The following is a 15,080-nucleotide window of genomic DNA, read 5'->3' as shown; positions in this document are numbered from 1 at the left end:
CATTGCAAGACTATGGCCTACCTGTAGCAGCTGCCACTGCTGCTTGCTCCTGTCTGAGTGCCAACTGTGTTTGGGCCTGGCATTCTCCTCTCTGCCATCCATGCGTGTACTGTCTGTGGTGATGACAGTGGCTCATCTTCTTCCTCTCCAAATCTTCCAGAGAAGTAGAGGGTAGGCAGCATCAGTGGCTGCTGCCACCATCCTTTTGCCTGCCGATGAATGAGTAGTAGTGGCTGTTAGACGCAGCAGCGGTTATCACTAGAGGGTGGACCGGTGGCTGCTTATAGTCACTATTGCTGGTTATCTGTTTGCCAAGGAAAGCTAGTGTCTGGGAGGAGCAACATTTGGTTGCCTGCCTTTTCCCTCTCCCTTGTAGTAGTAGTAACATGTGTCTGTTGGGAACCTGAGTGTGTGAACCTGCCATCCATGTGTCCCATTAAACACGCCTCCTTGAGAAGAGGGGGATCTTTATCTAGGGACCAAGTGCTTTACTCTGAAATTTGCCAAAATAGTGTGTGTATAACCCTAAGAAATGCAGGTCCAAAACAGGCTAAAGCAAATCTTTCATTTATTGGAAGAAGGAGAAGAATAATGTTATAAGATTACTGGGTACATGGCAGCATTAATCATTAGTACACTAACGCATTCATAACTTTAAAGAGGGAAAGGGTCCCTTCTGCTGTAAGGAATAACAGGTAGCAGATATTCCCTATCCTAGCCCCAGGAGTGGGCAGTGGAATACAGCTGCAGTGATCCTGTAGTAGTAATGGGGGACTTCAATTACCCGATATCTGTTGAGAGACAAATTCTGCCAAACACGCCCCCCCCCCCAAAAAAAATTCCTGACTTCTGTTGGAGATAGCTTTCTCCTACAGAAAGTGGAGGAAGCAACTACAGGATTGGCTATCCTTGACTTGATTCTCACCAATAGATATGACTTGGTGGATGAAGTGGCAGTTAAGGGAATTCTGGGGGAAAGAGACCATTCTATATTTGAGTTCTTGATTTTAAAGGAAGCAAAAGCTGATAGTAGCCATGCACGTACCCTGGACTTCAGGAAAGCTGATTTTAATAAACTCAGAACACTGCTAAATAAGGCTTTGTGGTGAACGACCCTAATGAGAAAAGGAGTCCAAGATGGGTGGGAGTTTCTAAAGGCGGAAATTCTAAAAGCACAATGGCAAACAATTCCATCAAGAAAAAAAGGGGGGGGAAAAAAAAAAAAGGGGGAAGACATGACTTCCGGGAAGGGTGACTTAGCCTGTGCCTGCTTTTGAGACGGGCTCCTGCCTCAAAAGAAGCTTATTCAGATATATCAGTCAGTTTTTTCTTTTTTTTTTGACTGATTAAACTTCTCCCGGGTAGGGAGAAACGAAGAGATTAACCTCAAAGCCTATTTTTGTTGGGACGACCAGATCTCATTAATTTATGGGACGAGGTCCAGCCGACGAAGGTGGGACGGATTTTCAACAGCAAGCTCTATCTGTTAAAGCGAACGTTCATCTTATCTTTTAAGAGAGAACGCACTAACAGGCAAGCACCCTTCTTTCTATATTTTTCTTTTACTTGACTTAAATTGTTGCTGTTTAAAAGAGATTTGCCAGATTGATCGGTTTTTGACATCTCACTGGGGAGCCGTAACTTCTCTCTGCTACGCACTAATTAATAGCTTATCTCTGTTTTTGTTGCAAAAAGCTGTCCTGGATTTGCATTCTAAAGATATACACAGAAGAGGGATTTCTATTCCAGATTTTTATTTTGAAAAATATTATACTGTTTTGAGACTACTCTCTTTTTGGTCTATTTTATTTTGACGAATCTGTTTCTTGACGATTGCCATTAATTGTTTCGATCCTGGGAACTGCATTTTGTTTACTTAACTATTGGAGAGATAAGGCTGTCTGCTCTGTTTATACTGTGATGTCACCAAGTTTGGAGTATTAACCCAATTGTTGCTGAAATAAGAAGTGGTTTTCCTATATTTTTCTTTTAAAATGGCAATTAAGAAAGTGGCTGAGAATCTGGAAATAACTATGTTTCAGAAAATAATGGATGAGATTGAGATAATGAAAATTGAATTGAGTAAAATGAAGCAGGAGATTAAAGATATAAGGGTCCCTGTGAGAGAGGTGACCCTGGAAGGGGTCCCTGTGAGAGAGGAGACCCCGGAGATTGGAACAGGGGTCCCTGTGAGAGAGGAGACCCTGGAGACTGGAATAGGGGTCCCTGTGAGAGAGGAGATCCCGGAGATTGGAACAAACGTGGAACAGGAACAAGATTTGGAGTCTATGGACTTTAGAAATAAAATCTATTGTTTGGAACTCAATGTTATCTCTGAAGAAATTAATGAAGATTCTAGAGATAAAGTTATCAATGGCATGGATTATCTTCTGGACTGGAATGATGTGATGGAGCCCAATATAGAGAAAATCTATGGAATTAACTGCAGCCATGTGACAATGGAAAAACTTTTAAGAGATGACCCAGTGTATTTTGAAAAAAAGAACAGAGATATGATTTTACAGCAGTATTTCAGCAACCTATTCAGAATGGATGGCAAGAAAATATTTGGGATAGAGGTAATTCCCATCAGACTCTTACTATATGACTATGGCTTTGACAGCAAGATTATTATGGAATACTGATAATGGAAGATTGGATATTGAAATTACTGGACTTAACAAGACTACTGAAGATGGAAGATGGAAAATGGAACTAATAGAGATAATAGAACAATGGCTACTGAAATTACTGAACCTAACAGATTCTGATGTGATGGATTAATTGAAATGTTTATTTTGACTATGGTTATGACAATAAGATTATCATAATTAGTAATGAGATGGATTAATCGATATGCTTATCTGGAAAAAAAAATTGATAGATATATTTCTTAAAGAATTGAAACCTCTCTTTGACTTTTTGTGGAAAGAATAAAGTAATGTTTATGAGATTTGATGATTAAGTAAGATAACTACTGGAGGAAAGTGATTTTATAATATGACTTAAGAGACAGGATTGTTATATATTATAGACTTATAACTGATTTGATCTTTGACAAATGGGAAGTCAATATTTTACTCTTTATTTTTTATTTTTGTTTTTTTTTTCTTTTTTTCTTTTTGTTTAACTATTTTTGATTTTGTTTTTTGTCTTTGAATGTTTTATGATTTTGTTTTGTATGTTTTATGAAAATCTGAATAAAAATTATTGAAAAAAAAAAAAAAGAAAAAAAGGGGGAAGACAGCAGAAGAAGCCAATGTGGCTTCACAGAAAACTTAGAGATGACCTGAAAACAGAAAAGGACACATACAGGAAGTGCAAGGAAGGCCAGGCCACAAAGGAAGAGTACAGACAGATAGCAAGGAATTGCAGGGATGGCAGCTGAGAATGAGCTGAGGTTAGTGAGAGATGCCAAAAGTAACCAAAAAATCTTTCTTCAGGTACATACATAGTAAAAGATGGAGAAAAAAAATGGTGGTACAGTTGCTCAATGAGGATGGCAAAACGATAAGAGAAAGGCAGAAGTGCTCAATTCCTACTTTTGGGAGAAGACTGAGCCAAAGAGGGTTTATGACCCTCCTGGAAACGTGAAGTTGAAGGGGCAGGATTGCAGATTGAGATTGATACACAAATAGTCAAGAAATACCTAATCGCTTTGAGTTCAAATCTGCAGGGCCCGATGAACTGCATCCTAGAGTATTGAAGGAACTGGCTGAAGAACTCTTAGAACCACTGTCTATTAATAGTGGAGGATGGGTGAAGTGCTGTATGACTAGAGAAGGGCTAATGTTGTCATCTTCAAAAAGGGCAAAAATGAGGAATCTGGGAATTATAGACCAATCAGCCTGATATCAATCCCTGGGAAAATTCTGGAGCAGATTATAAAGCAGTCAATTTTTAAGTACCTTGAAAACAATGCAGTGATTACTAGAAGCCAATCAAGAACAAATCCTGCCAGACTAATCTTATCTCATGTTTTGATCGGATAACTTCCCTTGTATACTGTGGGAATGCTGTGGACATAATATACCTTGACTTCAGCAAAGCTTTTGACAAAGTGCTCTATGACATTCTGATTAGCAAGCTAGCTAAATGTGGACTGGATGGAACAACTATCAGGTGGATCCACAATGGGCTACAGAATCATACTCAAAGAGTGATTATCAATGGTTCCTTCTCAAACTGGGGGGAGGTAACAAGTGCGGTACCGCAGGGCTCAGTCCTGGGCCCAGTGCTCTTCAACATTTTTATTAATCACTTGGATGAGGTAGTGCAGGAAATGCTTATCAGATTTGCAGATGATACAAAATTAGGAGGGATAGCTAATACCCTGGAGAACAGAAACAAAATTTAAAGGGATCTTGATAGGCTGGAGCATTGGCCCGAAAACAACAGAATGAAATTTAACAGGGATAAATGCAAAGTTCTACACCTGGGAAAAGAAACCAAATGCACAATTATAAGATGGGGGATACATGGCTCAGCAATACTACATGCGAGAAGGATCTTGGGATTGTTGCTGATCACAAGCTAAATATGAGCCAATAGTGTGATGTGGCTGCAAAAAAAGGCAAATGCTCTTTTAAGCTGCATTAATGGAAGTATAGTTTCCAAAATGAGTGGAATATTGGTTGCCCTCTAGTCAGCACTAGTTAGGCCTCACCTTGAGTACTGCGTTCAGTTCTGGTCTCCACACTTCAAGAAAGATGCAGACAAACTGGAATGGGTTCAGAGGAGGGCAACAAGGATGATCAGGGGACTGGAAACAAAGCCCTATGAGGAGAGACTGAAATAACTTAGCATGCTTAGCCTGGAGAAGAGAATACTGAGGGGAGATATGATAGCACTCTTCAAGTACTGGAAAGGTTGTCACATAGAGGAGGGCCGGGATCTCTTCTCGATTGTCCCAGAGTGCAGGACACGGAATAATGGGCTCAAGTTGCAGGAAGCCAGATTTTGACTGAATATCAGGAAATCATCCTAACTGTTAGAGCAGTACAGCAGTGGAACCAATTACCTAGGGAGGTGGTGGTCTCTCCAATGCTGGAGGCATTCAAGAGGCAGCAAGGCAGGCTTTAATCTGGATTCCTGCATTGAGCAGGGAGTTGGACTTAATGGCCTTATAGGCCCCTTCCAGCTCTCTTGATTCTGTGATGTGAACAAGCTCTGGCCAAAAAGCAGGAAACAATCACTTTGTTCAAAGTTTGAACCGAGACACAGACTCTCTTCCCATTCTGTGGCCTGCAGTCCTGTACTGCGTTCCTTGAGAGCGTACTTATACATGTTGGAGCTCAGATCATCATCTTGGGTCTCAAACCCTGCTCTTAAATACACTTTCCCTCTTACAAATCAACATGAAAAGGTGGGGTCTGTATGAGGTGTTCTCATGTTGTGTGTGTATTTCTTGCTGACATTCAGCAAAAGCAGCTCTGCTTTTTTATGCTGCTTTGAACAATGGAATTGTTCTGCTGGACATGAGGGAAATCTGCCAAGAAATGAGATAACATTTAATTTCGGGTCTTCACATTCCTAAAAAAGTGCCAAAAGATAGTCCTTGCTTCTTGTCCTCATCGCACAGTACAGTAGGGCCCTGCTTTTCGGCGTTCCGCTAATACGGTGGCGCCAGTGGGGCGATCAGCTGTAGCTACAGCTGATCAGGCGCTACAGTGCCAGCAAATGAATACACAGCATCTTAAATGATGACACAAACTCAGGAGGAAGGGCTTTAGCCACCTTTCTTCAGGGTTGTCAAGAGTGCGCAGCCACACTCATACATCCAGGTATTGCCTGCGTGATGTGCACCCATAGCCATCAAATAGCCATGTTTTTACATTGTTTTTTTTAAGTGTTTTAAACTTGTGTATTTGTTTTTAATGTTTTTAATTGTTGTAAACTGCCCAGAGAGCTTCAGCTATGAGGTGGTATACAAATGTAATAAATAATAATAATAATAATGCAGCTGACAGGGATCAGCTGGAGCACGCGAGCTCCCCATGCTCCAGCTGACCGAGAGCTACAGCTGATGAATCAGTTGGAGCATGCGAGCTCCCCACGTGCATGGGGAGGTCACGTGCTCCAGCTGAGTAGGGCCCCACTTTCCGGCGGTTTTTGCTTTTTGGCGGGGGCCTGGAACTGAACCTGCCATATGAGTGGGGTCCTACTGTACTTAGAGAGGCACAACAAGTCAGAAAACAGGCGGTGTGGAGTGGGCAATGTAGTCCAGAATACCTCAGGGTTCTCCCCCCCCTTGACTCCAAATGACCCAAAGTGCGGGTTAGCCAAAGCACTCTAAGAACTGCTCATTGCAAGAGCCAATCCCACTGCCCATTTCCGTGTCTGTTTGGAGGCAAGCAAAATCGATATCTGCCAATTGGGGAGGGGATTCTTTAACATTTACCCACACTTACTGTGTAGTAATATTTGCAGAAAGCAACTTCTAGAGAGTACCTGATCATAGATGAACCCACCACAGGAAAAATGCATCCTGGTTGCTAGGGGAAAAAGAAAGGCCAAACTTCAGAGACTACTAGATAACAAGACAGAAACAGGAAAAGTGCACTAAAAGGAAGTGAAAAACAGCAGCTCTTTAGAACTCCAGGGTTTCCTATTGTCTGGTGTCCAAACAACTTACTTACCAGTCACAGTTTGACTTGACTAAACTCATTGTCAAAAAACACTGAGAGGCTGGTTCATTTGACAGAAATTGCTTAGAAAGATACCTGCACATTTTGTTTCATAGTTGTCTTTCTAGAAGGATTAGACTGACTTTTAAAATAAATAAGTAAAAGGCTCCATCTGGGACTCCTTCCTGATGATGCCAGTGAAGGCCTTTGGGGGCACAGAGTTGGCAACCCCCGCACATTCACTATAAATGGGAATCTAATAATGGCTACATCTTTTTTTTTTCTTTTGCCAGAAACAGATGTAATTTGCAGCCTTTCAGAGTGGATTAAGTCTGCCAAATTACAGGTCCAGGGGATTTGTGGGGGAAATAAAAGGAATTCCTCTATAATCCATATTAGGACAACACCTTTATTAGGCCAACTGAAGCTCCAATATCCTTATAAGCTTCATATTTGGGGGGAGCAGTGATTTATCTCTTGCTTTTTTTAGCTTAAAATAATTGAAAGGTGACCAAGTGGTATGTATTTTTGCTTGTACCTGTCTTAAACCTTTGCGGCTTCTCACCGGCCAGTAGTTTTCTCAAGGCTTGTTTGTGTTAGAAGGCGATGACATCCAGTAGGCGTAAGAAGGCAAGGCTGTCCCTAATACTGCTTGCAACGTGTTGAATAGCTCTGAGAGATGCTGCTTCAAGCAGAGCAGTGGATGATTTTTTAAAAGTTAAATAAAGCGTTAATTTTTTAAAGAGTCCTCTAGTGCTTTGCTTTGATCCCCCCCCCCCCAAAAAATAGAGCTTTTTAGTGCTCTGCAGCATTTTCTTGCAAAGCCCATGGATCTAGAGTAGAGAAACACAGACAAATAGAAATACAATGGACAGAAAAGCCAACTGATGTGAAGCTTTGGGGGAGGGGGGGAGTTGACTTGACTTAGGGGGGTCTGACTCAGGCAGCGGTTAAATCACTCCAATTTACCTCGTTAATTGGCCCCAGCACAGAGCAGTTGCACACACCTAGTGTATGTTCAGTGAACAAAGCCTTTCACAGTTAATTGTTCACTATGCAGAATATGTACTTTATTTTAACCAACCTTACTTAATCTCAGCAATAGAATCACTTTTTATATCCTTGTGCTTTTCACAGGGAAGTGAGCCTCTTGAACCCCCATATGTAGTGGGGCACGTGGCCTCAGCCCCCAAAGAACAAACCCTAACTACTTTGTTCAGTGACGGGCAAAACAGTCAGGTATGGTTTTATGTGGCATCTGACCTGAAAAATACAATCCCCTTACTCAGCTTGATCTATAGGGCAGCTGAGAGAGAAAATTCATTTCTACCAACTGCTTTGTGGTATCTGTGATGTTGATCTTTATTGTAAATGGCTAACATAGTCATAATGTGCTGTTGTTTGCTTTCCTTGAATCTTGCTTTCTTGTATATCTGCAGGCTGCATTGCATTTTTCTTTGTGTAAAGAGAAGAATTGTTTCAAATGCTTCAAACACTTTTCTCCTTTTCAAATATATAGGGTCTTAAAAATGACTTTGTTCGGAACATCTTGTGGACGTTTGAAGATATTCACATGTTGGTTGGATCAAATATGCCTATATTTGGAGGAGGAAGATACCCAGCAGTGAGCTTGCGTCTCAGGTGAATTTTGCAGAAATTAGCTAGAAACATATGCAGCATGTTTTATAAAGCAGGTTAATTTGTTGTATTGCTTCATTCTTTGTGTCTAGCATGGTGACAAACCATAGTTTTGTAACCTGGGACACTTTATATTATGGAGTACACATGACTAGCATTCAGTTTCTGAGACATTTCTGTGATGTGACAAAGCTACTGAGTTCCCACTGACTTAAGGGCCAAAGTCTACCCAGAATGGACCCACTGAAATTAATGGGCAACTTACGCCCATTGATTTCAATAGGTCTGCCCTGGGTATTATTGGATATTGCCCAGGAGTTTTTATCTATATCAGTCGTTTTGAAAATGAAGAGACTAATACTAGATTCTATCTCATAAACAAGCCATCATCTGTGATGTTGACAGAATTTATAATGATGTCCTGTTTTTGATGTTGCATAGTCCAACTTCATAAAGGTGGAAAATCCTTCAGTACCTGCGTACATTTGATTGGGTGAGGATCACCAACTTAGTATTGTGTGTTTCTCCAGTTCAGTATACAAACTGGTTGCGTTTTGAAAGACATATACAATTCAAATGGCAGGAGTGCTAGCTGTATGTAGTGATGATGTATTGGAAAGCTTGGATGACTTATCTTTAGTTTTTCAAGTGTTCTCAAAACTGAATAATAATCAGGTTCTAGTGTTGTTACTCTCAAACAGAGTCTTGTAAAGACTCTTAGGCCCCAGTCCTGTGCACACTTACCTGAAAGTAAGTCGTGTTGGGTATAGTAGGAATTACTTCTGAGTAAATTTACATCTTACTGGGTTTGACTTGATGGAACGGATTAGCTATTAAGAGATTTATAATATTTTAATTAATAATTCATATTTGTAATCTGCCTTGAGATTGTGGGATGAGATAGGCTAGAGATTCAAATATTACCTTCATTTTTAAAAATAGCCTCCTTCCCCCAGGCTTGGATGCCAGCCCGTGCTCTGCTTGTCCTGTGCTCTTTCTCATATATGCCCCACCTCCAAAAATATCACTGTTCTTTGTTCCCCAGGATTGGAATGTGGTAGCTTATGCACTCTTCTCACTTTTGGCCTCTACATTTCACGCTTTCTCCCAACAGGTGATCACCTAATTTGCTGGTTCTTAAAGTATATCCTTAGACTTCCTTCCCATATTTAAAATATTTTTGTTCACAGACTTGAGTAGTCAATACCATGATGTGGAAAGCAGTTCTGATTCAAAAGCCATTTGTTTTGTGCCTGTCATAATTCTTCCTTCCTTATTGGATTCATATCCCACCCCTTCCTCTCAAAAGAGCCTTGTATCTACCCTGCTGGCTAGAATCTGTACAGTTTGTCAGTTACTGTATGAATTTTGGACCTAACTGAATGGGAACAAAGTTTCCTTTGTAGCCTTTAATGATTTCTATTCATTTTATTGAAATCACTAGTAATATTTCTGTTTGTAGGGACAACAATAAGCCAATTAATGTGCTGACTGGCATTGATTATTGGTTGGACAATTTGATCTGCAATGTGCCAGAACTTGTGATGTGTTTCCATGTTAATGGAATTGTTCAGGTAAGCTTTGAGTTCTGTTATTACATTATTTGTTCGTAATAATATGATTGCACGCTGGTTAAGCCACAGTCTTAAAACACGCTTTTTTATCTGTATGGCAGCCTGTTTGAGGCACCATTGCATTATTGTTGCACAGAAAAGGAATATCTTGTTGATACTACTTCATAAGCACATTAATACTAAGCAAGAGCTATTAGTGGACATGTTAATAATGAAATTCTTCAATACAAAAATACCTCAAGAACACATGGAAAGCAATGGTTATTATGCAGCATAAGCAATTCTTGATAGGGATTTTTTTGTTCTGTGTTTTAGAAATATGAAATGATTAAGACAGAGGATATACCCAACCTGGAAAACTCAAATTTCTCTACCAAAGTAATAAAAGATATAGCTCAGAATATTTTATCTTTTTTGAAAGCTAACTGTACCAAAGAGGGGCATACTTACTGGCTATTTAAAGGTAAGAATTTACATGTTTATTTGTTTTAAGGTGACTTGCAGATTTACCATGATTTGGGGTGAGGTATGGTGGAGAGGACCTGTGGTTCATAGAAAGTGGCACAACATATAGTGGCAGTATTCTCACCTCTTTCCTGAGGGTCCCTAATTGCTGCACATCTAGCAATGCAGAGGCCTTTCCCCACCCACCGCTCCTCTCAGCATGTGGTGGCAGCCTGCTCTGCTCACAGTTTAGGCTGCTCCTGCCACAGACCCATGCTCCATTATGCTACAGGTAGCACTTGGGCTGCTCAGCTCACTCAGGAAGAGAGCAGCATCTTACTATATGCACAATATACAAATAGTTGGACAGGAAGAAAGGGTTGCTTCCTCTTGTTTGTGTTTCCTTCACTCCCACATTTTGTCATGGTGGGAGGGAGGGGCTTGGAAGTTGAGCAAGGATTGGGTGAGTCTAAACTGGACTCACCCCCACCCTTCTGTCTTGCATTTTTTTTGTTCTGTTTGATCAAACTGGATGATCAAAAATTCTGTTGTTTTTTCTTTTAAATCTTGGGACCCATGCTTTTGTCAAGCAAAATGAGTGACAAAGATTTTTCTTTCAGCAAGTGGAAGTGATATAGTAAAGCTGTATGACCTAACTACTCTCTGTGAAGAAACAGAAGATAAATACCAAAACCCTTTCACAATGCCAGTGGCAGTTCTTCTTTATAAGTAAGTATGCCCTGTTGGGTTAGTCTTATACATACAGGAAAACATCTGGGTGATACTGTTTAGCATGAGAATTCCAGCCCAAACTCCATTAGCAGCAGTAGAGCACAGGATAAGGTGCTAGGCTGGTAGCCCCGATGCAAGAAGACAAACATCTCCCTGCTTTCATACTGGCAGGTGCCTTTACCATTGTAGCAGGATGTCACTGTAGGAATGCTGAGGAGAACTGTCTGATATTGGTAGAGAAGTATTGTAAGGGTGTACTATTGAGAGGTAAAGTGTGGAGTGGGGCTGATAGTGGACTCTTAACTTTACTGTAAGGCCAATCAGAGCAAATCAGTGCCCCTCCCCGGCTGATGAAACCTTGTGCCAGAAAAATGCTATATTAATGAAGGAGGGTGGTTTTTTTAAAACCCTCCTGCAAATGTGGTTGTAGTAGCTGATCTCTAATGGGTTCAAAAGATGTAAACCTCCTTTTCCACTCACCTGTGTCATGAACCTTCTACACTAATAGGGTGCATTGTTGTGTTTTCATGTTTTCCTTTCTCTTATTAAATTTGAGAATTTTTATTATAAGGGTAGTGTTCATCTAGGGGTCTAAATGATTATATACTTAATAATCAACAGCTGCTCATGTTGACTTCCGGGAAGGGTGACTTAGCCTGTGCCTGCTTTTGAGACGGGCTCCTGCCTCAAAAGAAGCTTATTCAGATATATCAGTCAGTTTTTTCTTTTTTTTTGACTGATTAAACTTCTCCCGGGTAGGGAGAAACGAAGAGATTAACCTCAAAGCCTATTTTTGTTGGGACGACCAGATCTCATTAATTTATGGGACGAGGTCCAGCCGACGAAGGTGGGACGGATTTTCAACAGCAAGCTCTATCTGTTAAAGCGAACGTTCATCTTATCTTCTAAGAGAGAACGCATTAACAGGCAAGCACCCTTCTTTCTATATTTTTCTTTTACTTGACTTAAATTGTTGCTGTTTAAAAGAGATTTGCCAGATTGATCGGTTTTTGACATCTCACTGGGGAGCCGTAACTTCTCTCTGCTACGCACTAATTAATAGCTTATCTCTGTTTTTGTTGCAAAAAGCTGTCCTGGATTTGCATTCTAAAGATACACACAGAAGAGGGATTTCTATTCCAGATTTTTATTTTGAAAAATATTATACTGTTTTGAGACTACTCTCTTTTTGGTCTATTTTATTTTGACGAATCTGTTTCTTGACGATCGCCATTAATTGTTTCGATCCTGGGAACTGCATTTTGTTTACTTAACTATTGGAGAGATAAGGCTGTCTGCTCTGTTTATACTGTGATGTCACCAAGTCTGGAGTATTAACCCAATTGTTGCTGAAATAAGAAGTGGTTTTCCTATATTTTTCTTTTAAAATGGCAATTAAGAAAGTGGCTGAGAATCTGGAAATAACTATGTTTCAGAAAATAATGGATGAGATTGAGATAACGAAAATTGAATTGAGTAAAATGAAGCAGGAGATTAAAGATATAAGGGTCCCTGTGAGAGAGGTGACCCTGGAAGGGGTCCCTGTGAGAGAGGAGACCCCGGAGATTGGAACAGGGGTCCCTGTGAGAGAGGAGACCCTGGAGACTGGAATAGGGGTCCCTGTGAGAGAGGAGATCCCGGAGATTGGAACAAACGTGGAACAGGAACAAGATTTGGAGTCTATGGACTTTAGAAATAAAATCTATTGTTTGGAACTCAATGTTATCTCTGAAGAAATTAATGAAGATTCTAGAGATAAAGTTATCAATGGCATGGATTATCTTCTGGACTGGAATGATGTGATGGAGCCCAATATAGAGAAAATCTATGGAATTAACTGCAGCCATGTGACAATGGAAAAACTTTTAAGAGATGACCCAGTGTATTTTGAAAAAAAGAACAGAGATATGATTTTACAGCAGTATTTCAGCAACCTATTCAGAATGGATGGCAAGAAAATATTTGGGATAGAGGTAATTCCCATCAGACTCTTACTATATGACTATGGCTTTGACAGCAAGATTATTATGGAATACTGATAATGGAAGATTGGATATTGAAATTACTGGACTTAACAAGACTACTGAAGATGGAAGATGGAAAATGGAACTAATAGAGATAATAGAACAATGGCTACTGAAATTACTGAACCTAACAGATTCTGATGTGATGGATTAATTGAAATGTTTATTTTGACTATGGTTATGACAATAAGATTATCATAATTAGTAATGAGATGGATTAATCGATATGCTTATCTGGAAAAAAAAAATTGATAGATATATTTCTTAAAGAATTGAAATCTCTCTTTGACTTTTTGTGGAAAGAATAAAGTAATGTTTATGAGATTTGATGATTAAGTAAGATAACTACTGGAGGAAAGTGATTTTATAATATGACTTAAGAGACAGGATTGCTATATATTATAGACTTATAACTGATTTGATCTTTGACAAATGGGAAGTCAATATTTTACTCTTTATTTTTTATTTTTGTTTTTTTTTTTTCTTTTTTTCTTTTTGTTTAACTATTTTTGATTTTGTTTTTTGTCTTTGAATGTTTTATGATTTTGTCTTGTATGTTTTATGAAAATTTGAATAAAAATTATTGAAAAAAAAAAAAAAAAAACAGCTGCTCATGTTGATGATACAGAAGATACATTAGCCTATGTATGCATGTCTCGTTTTGAGTTGAAGGGGCAGGAGTGGAAAATGCAAGAAACAACATATTTGGTCTGAGTAACATTAAGTGAGGTCATTATAGCCTTCAGATATGATCATCTCTATAAAGTGATATCCTGGAACTATATACAGTATTTATTAATAAAGTTTCATATTTTAATATTGGGGTCATTGTCAAAGACTCATAAAACTGTTGAGTTAATTGCAGTATGCATAACCCTAGTATCAGATTAGTATCCCTTATTTGAGTAAGAAAGGGATAAAAAGCAAGATGCAACTGGATTACTCTAACAACCTTGCCTCACCAAGAATGCTGTTTTAATTGTCTGATCTAACCTTTGTTGCAGCCAAGGCAAAATTACTTTTTCTTGGGAATGTAATTGTGAAATAACACCTACAGATAAGTTGTCTTCAGCACAGTATACAGCATATGAAACTAGCTAGTCTAGAAATGATAAACAGCTATTTTTAATTCTGTATTTCAGTAGATGTAATGTGAACAATATGAGAGAGCTTATAGTTTCTGTTCTGTTCACCTTACATTCTCTTAGAGTTGCTTGCAATATGATGTTGAAGAAAAACCAAAACAGGAAACATTACGGTACTATCAGAACGTTACTCCTTAACTGTGTGAAATTATTGGACAAGGGTAGACATCCTCAGGTAAGAATTATATTCTGAGACGCCTTCTTATTCACACCTAATGGGAAACACTTCATGGGAGAGAGGCCACAGCCAATCCCCCAAAGTTAAATGAAGGTCCTAAGTGCGTAAGCAAAGCATTTGGAAAATTCAGTATGTTCATTTCTCTTTTAAGCTCAGTTCAGGTGTAATACAAAACTATAGTTTAGCATTATCTGAATGAGCCACAGCAAGCCTTGGACTCCCAGCATTCCCTTCTCCCTTTTCTTTCACTGGCATAGATGCAAGGAGGCAGCTGTTTAAACCAGGAACATGGTGCTTTCATAGTGGAGTTCTTTGTTATTTCTGAACTGGGAACACTGGTTAGTTTAAACCAAGGATCCCCAATTTTATTGGCTCCATGGGCACATTTGCAATTTTGGGACTGTTATGGTTAGAGATGTGAAGGCCCAAGGGGGCAAAAAAGGAAAAATTGGGGAAAAACATTGCTTGGGGTAGGACCATAGCTCAGTAGTAGAGCACATGGTTTTCACATAGAAGGTCCCAGGTTCAATCCCTAGCAGTTTCAGTTAAGCTGGGAAAGACCCTGGGGAGCCACTGCAGTCAATAGAGGCAATACTGAGCAAAATGGACAAGTTTCCTGAGTTCCTATGAGTACAAGGCAGAGGTCTGAGTCGCAAATACAAAGCCACTTCTTTGATCCCCCAGTTTTCTGCTCCAGCAAAAGGCAACCTCCCATTTTA

The 15,080-nt window shown here is 39.6% G+C and overlaps 1 protein-coding gene across 6 annotated transcripts in view; it reads left to right on the top strand.

Moving 5' to 3' along the window:
* The window catches only part of EDRF1 (erythroid differentiation regulatory factor 1), a 50,558-nt gene that overhangs the window by 13,860 nt on the left and 21,618 nt on the right, over positions 1-15,080 (top strand). For 5 of the 6 annotated variants that reach the window (XR_009763996.1, XM_061635699.1, XM_061635700.1 and 2 more), the window contains 5 exons: positions 8,146-8,267; positions 9,727-9,838; positions 10,154-10,301; positions 10,903-11,011; positions 14,247-14,358. Coding sequence is in view for 5 of the 6 variants with exons in the window: in XM_061635699.1 (XP_061491683.1) it covers positions 8,146-8,267; positions 9,727-9,838; positions 10,154-10,301; positions 10,903-11,011; positions 14,247-14,358 (603 nt within the window). In the remaining variant the exon portion in view is untranslated. Of the gene's footprint in view, positions 1-7,763; positions 7,866-8,145; positions 8,268-9,726; positions 9,839-10,153; positions 10,302-10,902; positions 11,012-14,246; positions 14,359-15,080 lie in introns of all 6 variants that reach the window. The other variant, XM_061635702.1, reaches the window with a different exon arrangement.

This window comes from Rhineura floridana, chromosome 7, assembly GCF_030035675.1.
Source record: "Rhineura floridana isolate rRhiFlo1 chromosome 7, rRhiFlo1.hap2, whole genome shotgun sequence".
Classification (NCBI taxonomy): Eukaryota; Metazoa; Chordata; class Lepidosauria; order Squamata; family Rhineuridae; genus Rhineura; species Rhineura floridana.
Note: the sequence above shows the minus strand (reverse complement) of the source record. Positions and strands in the feature narration are given on the sequence as shown.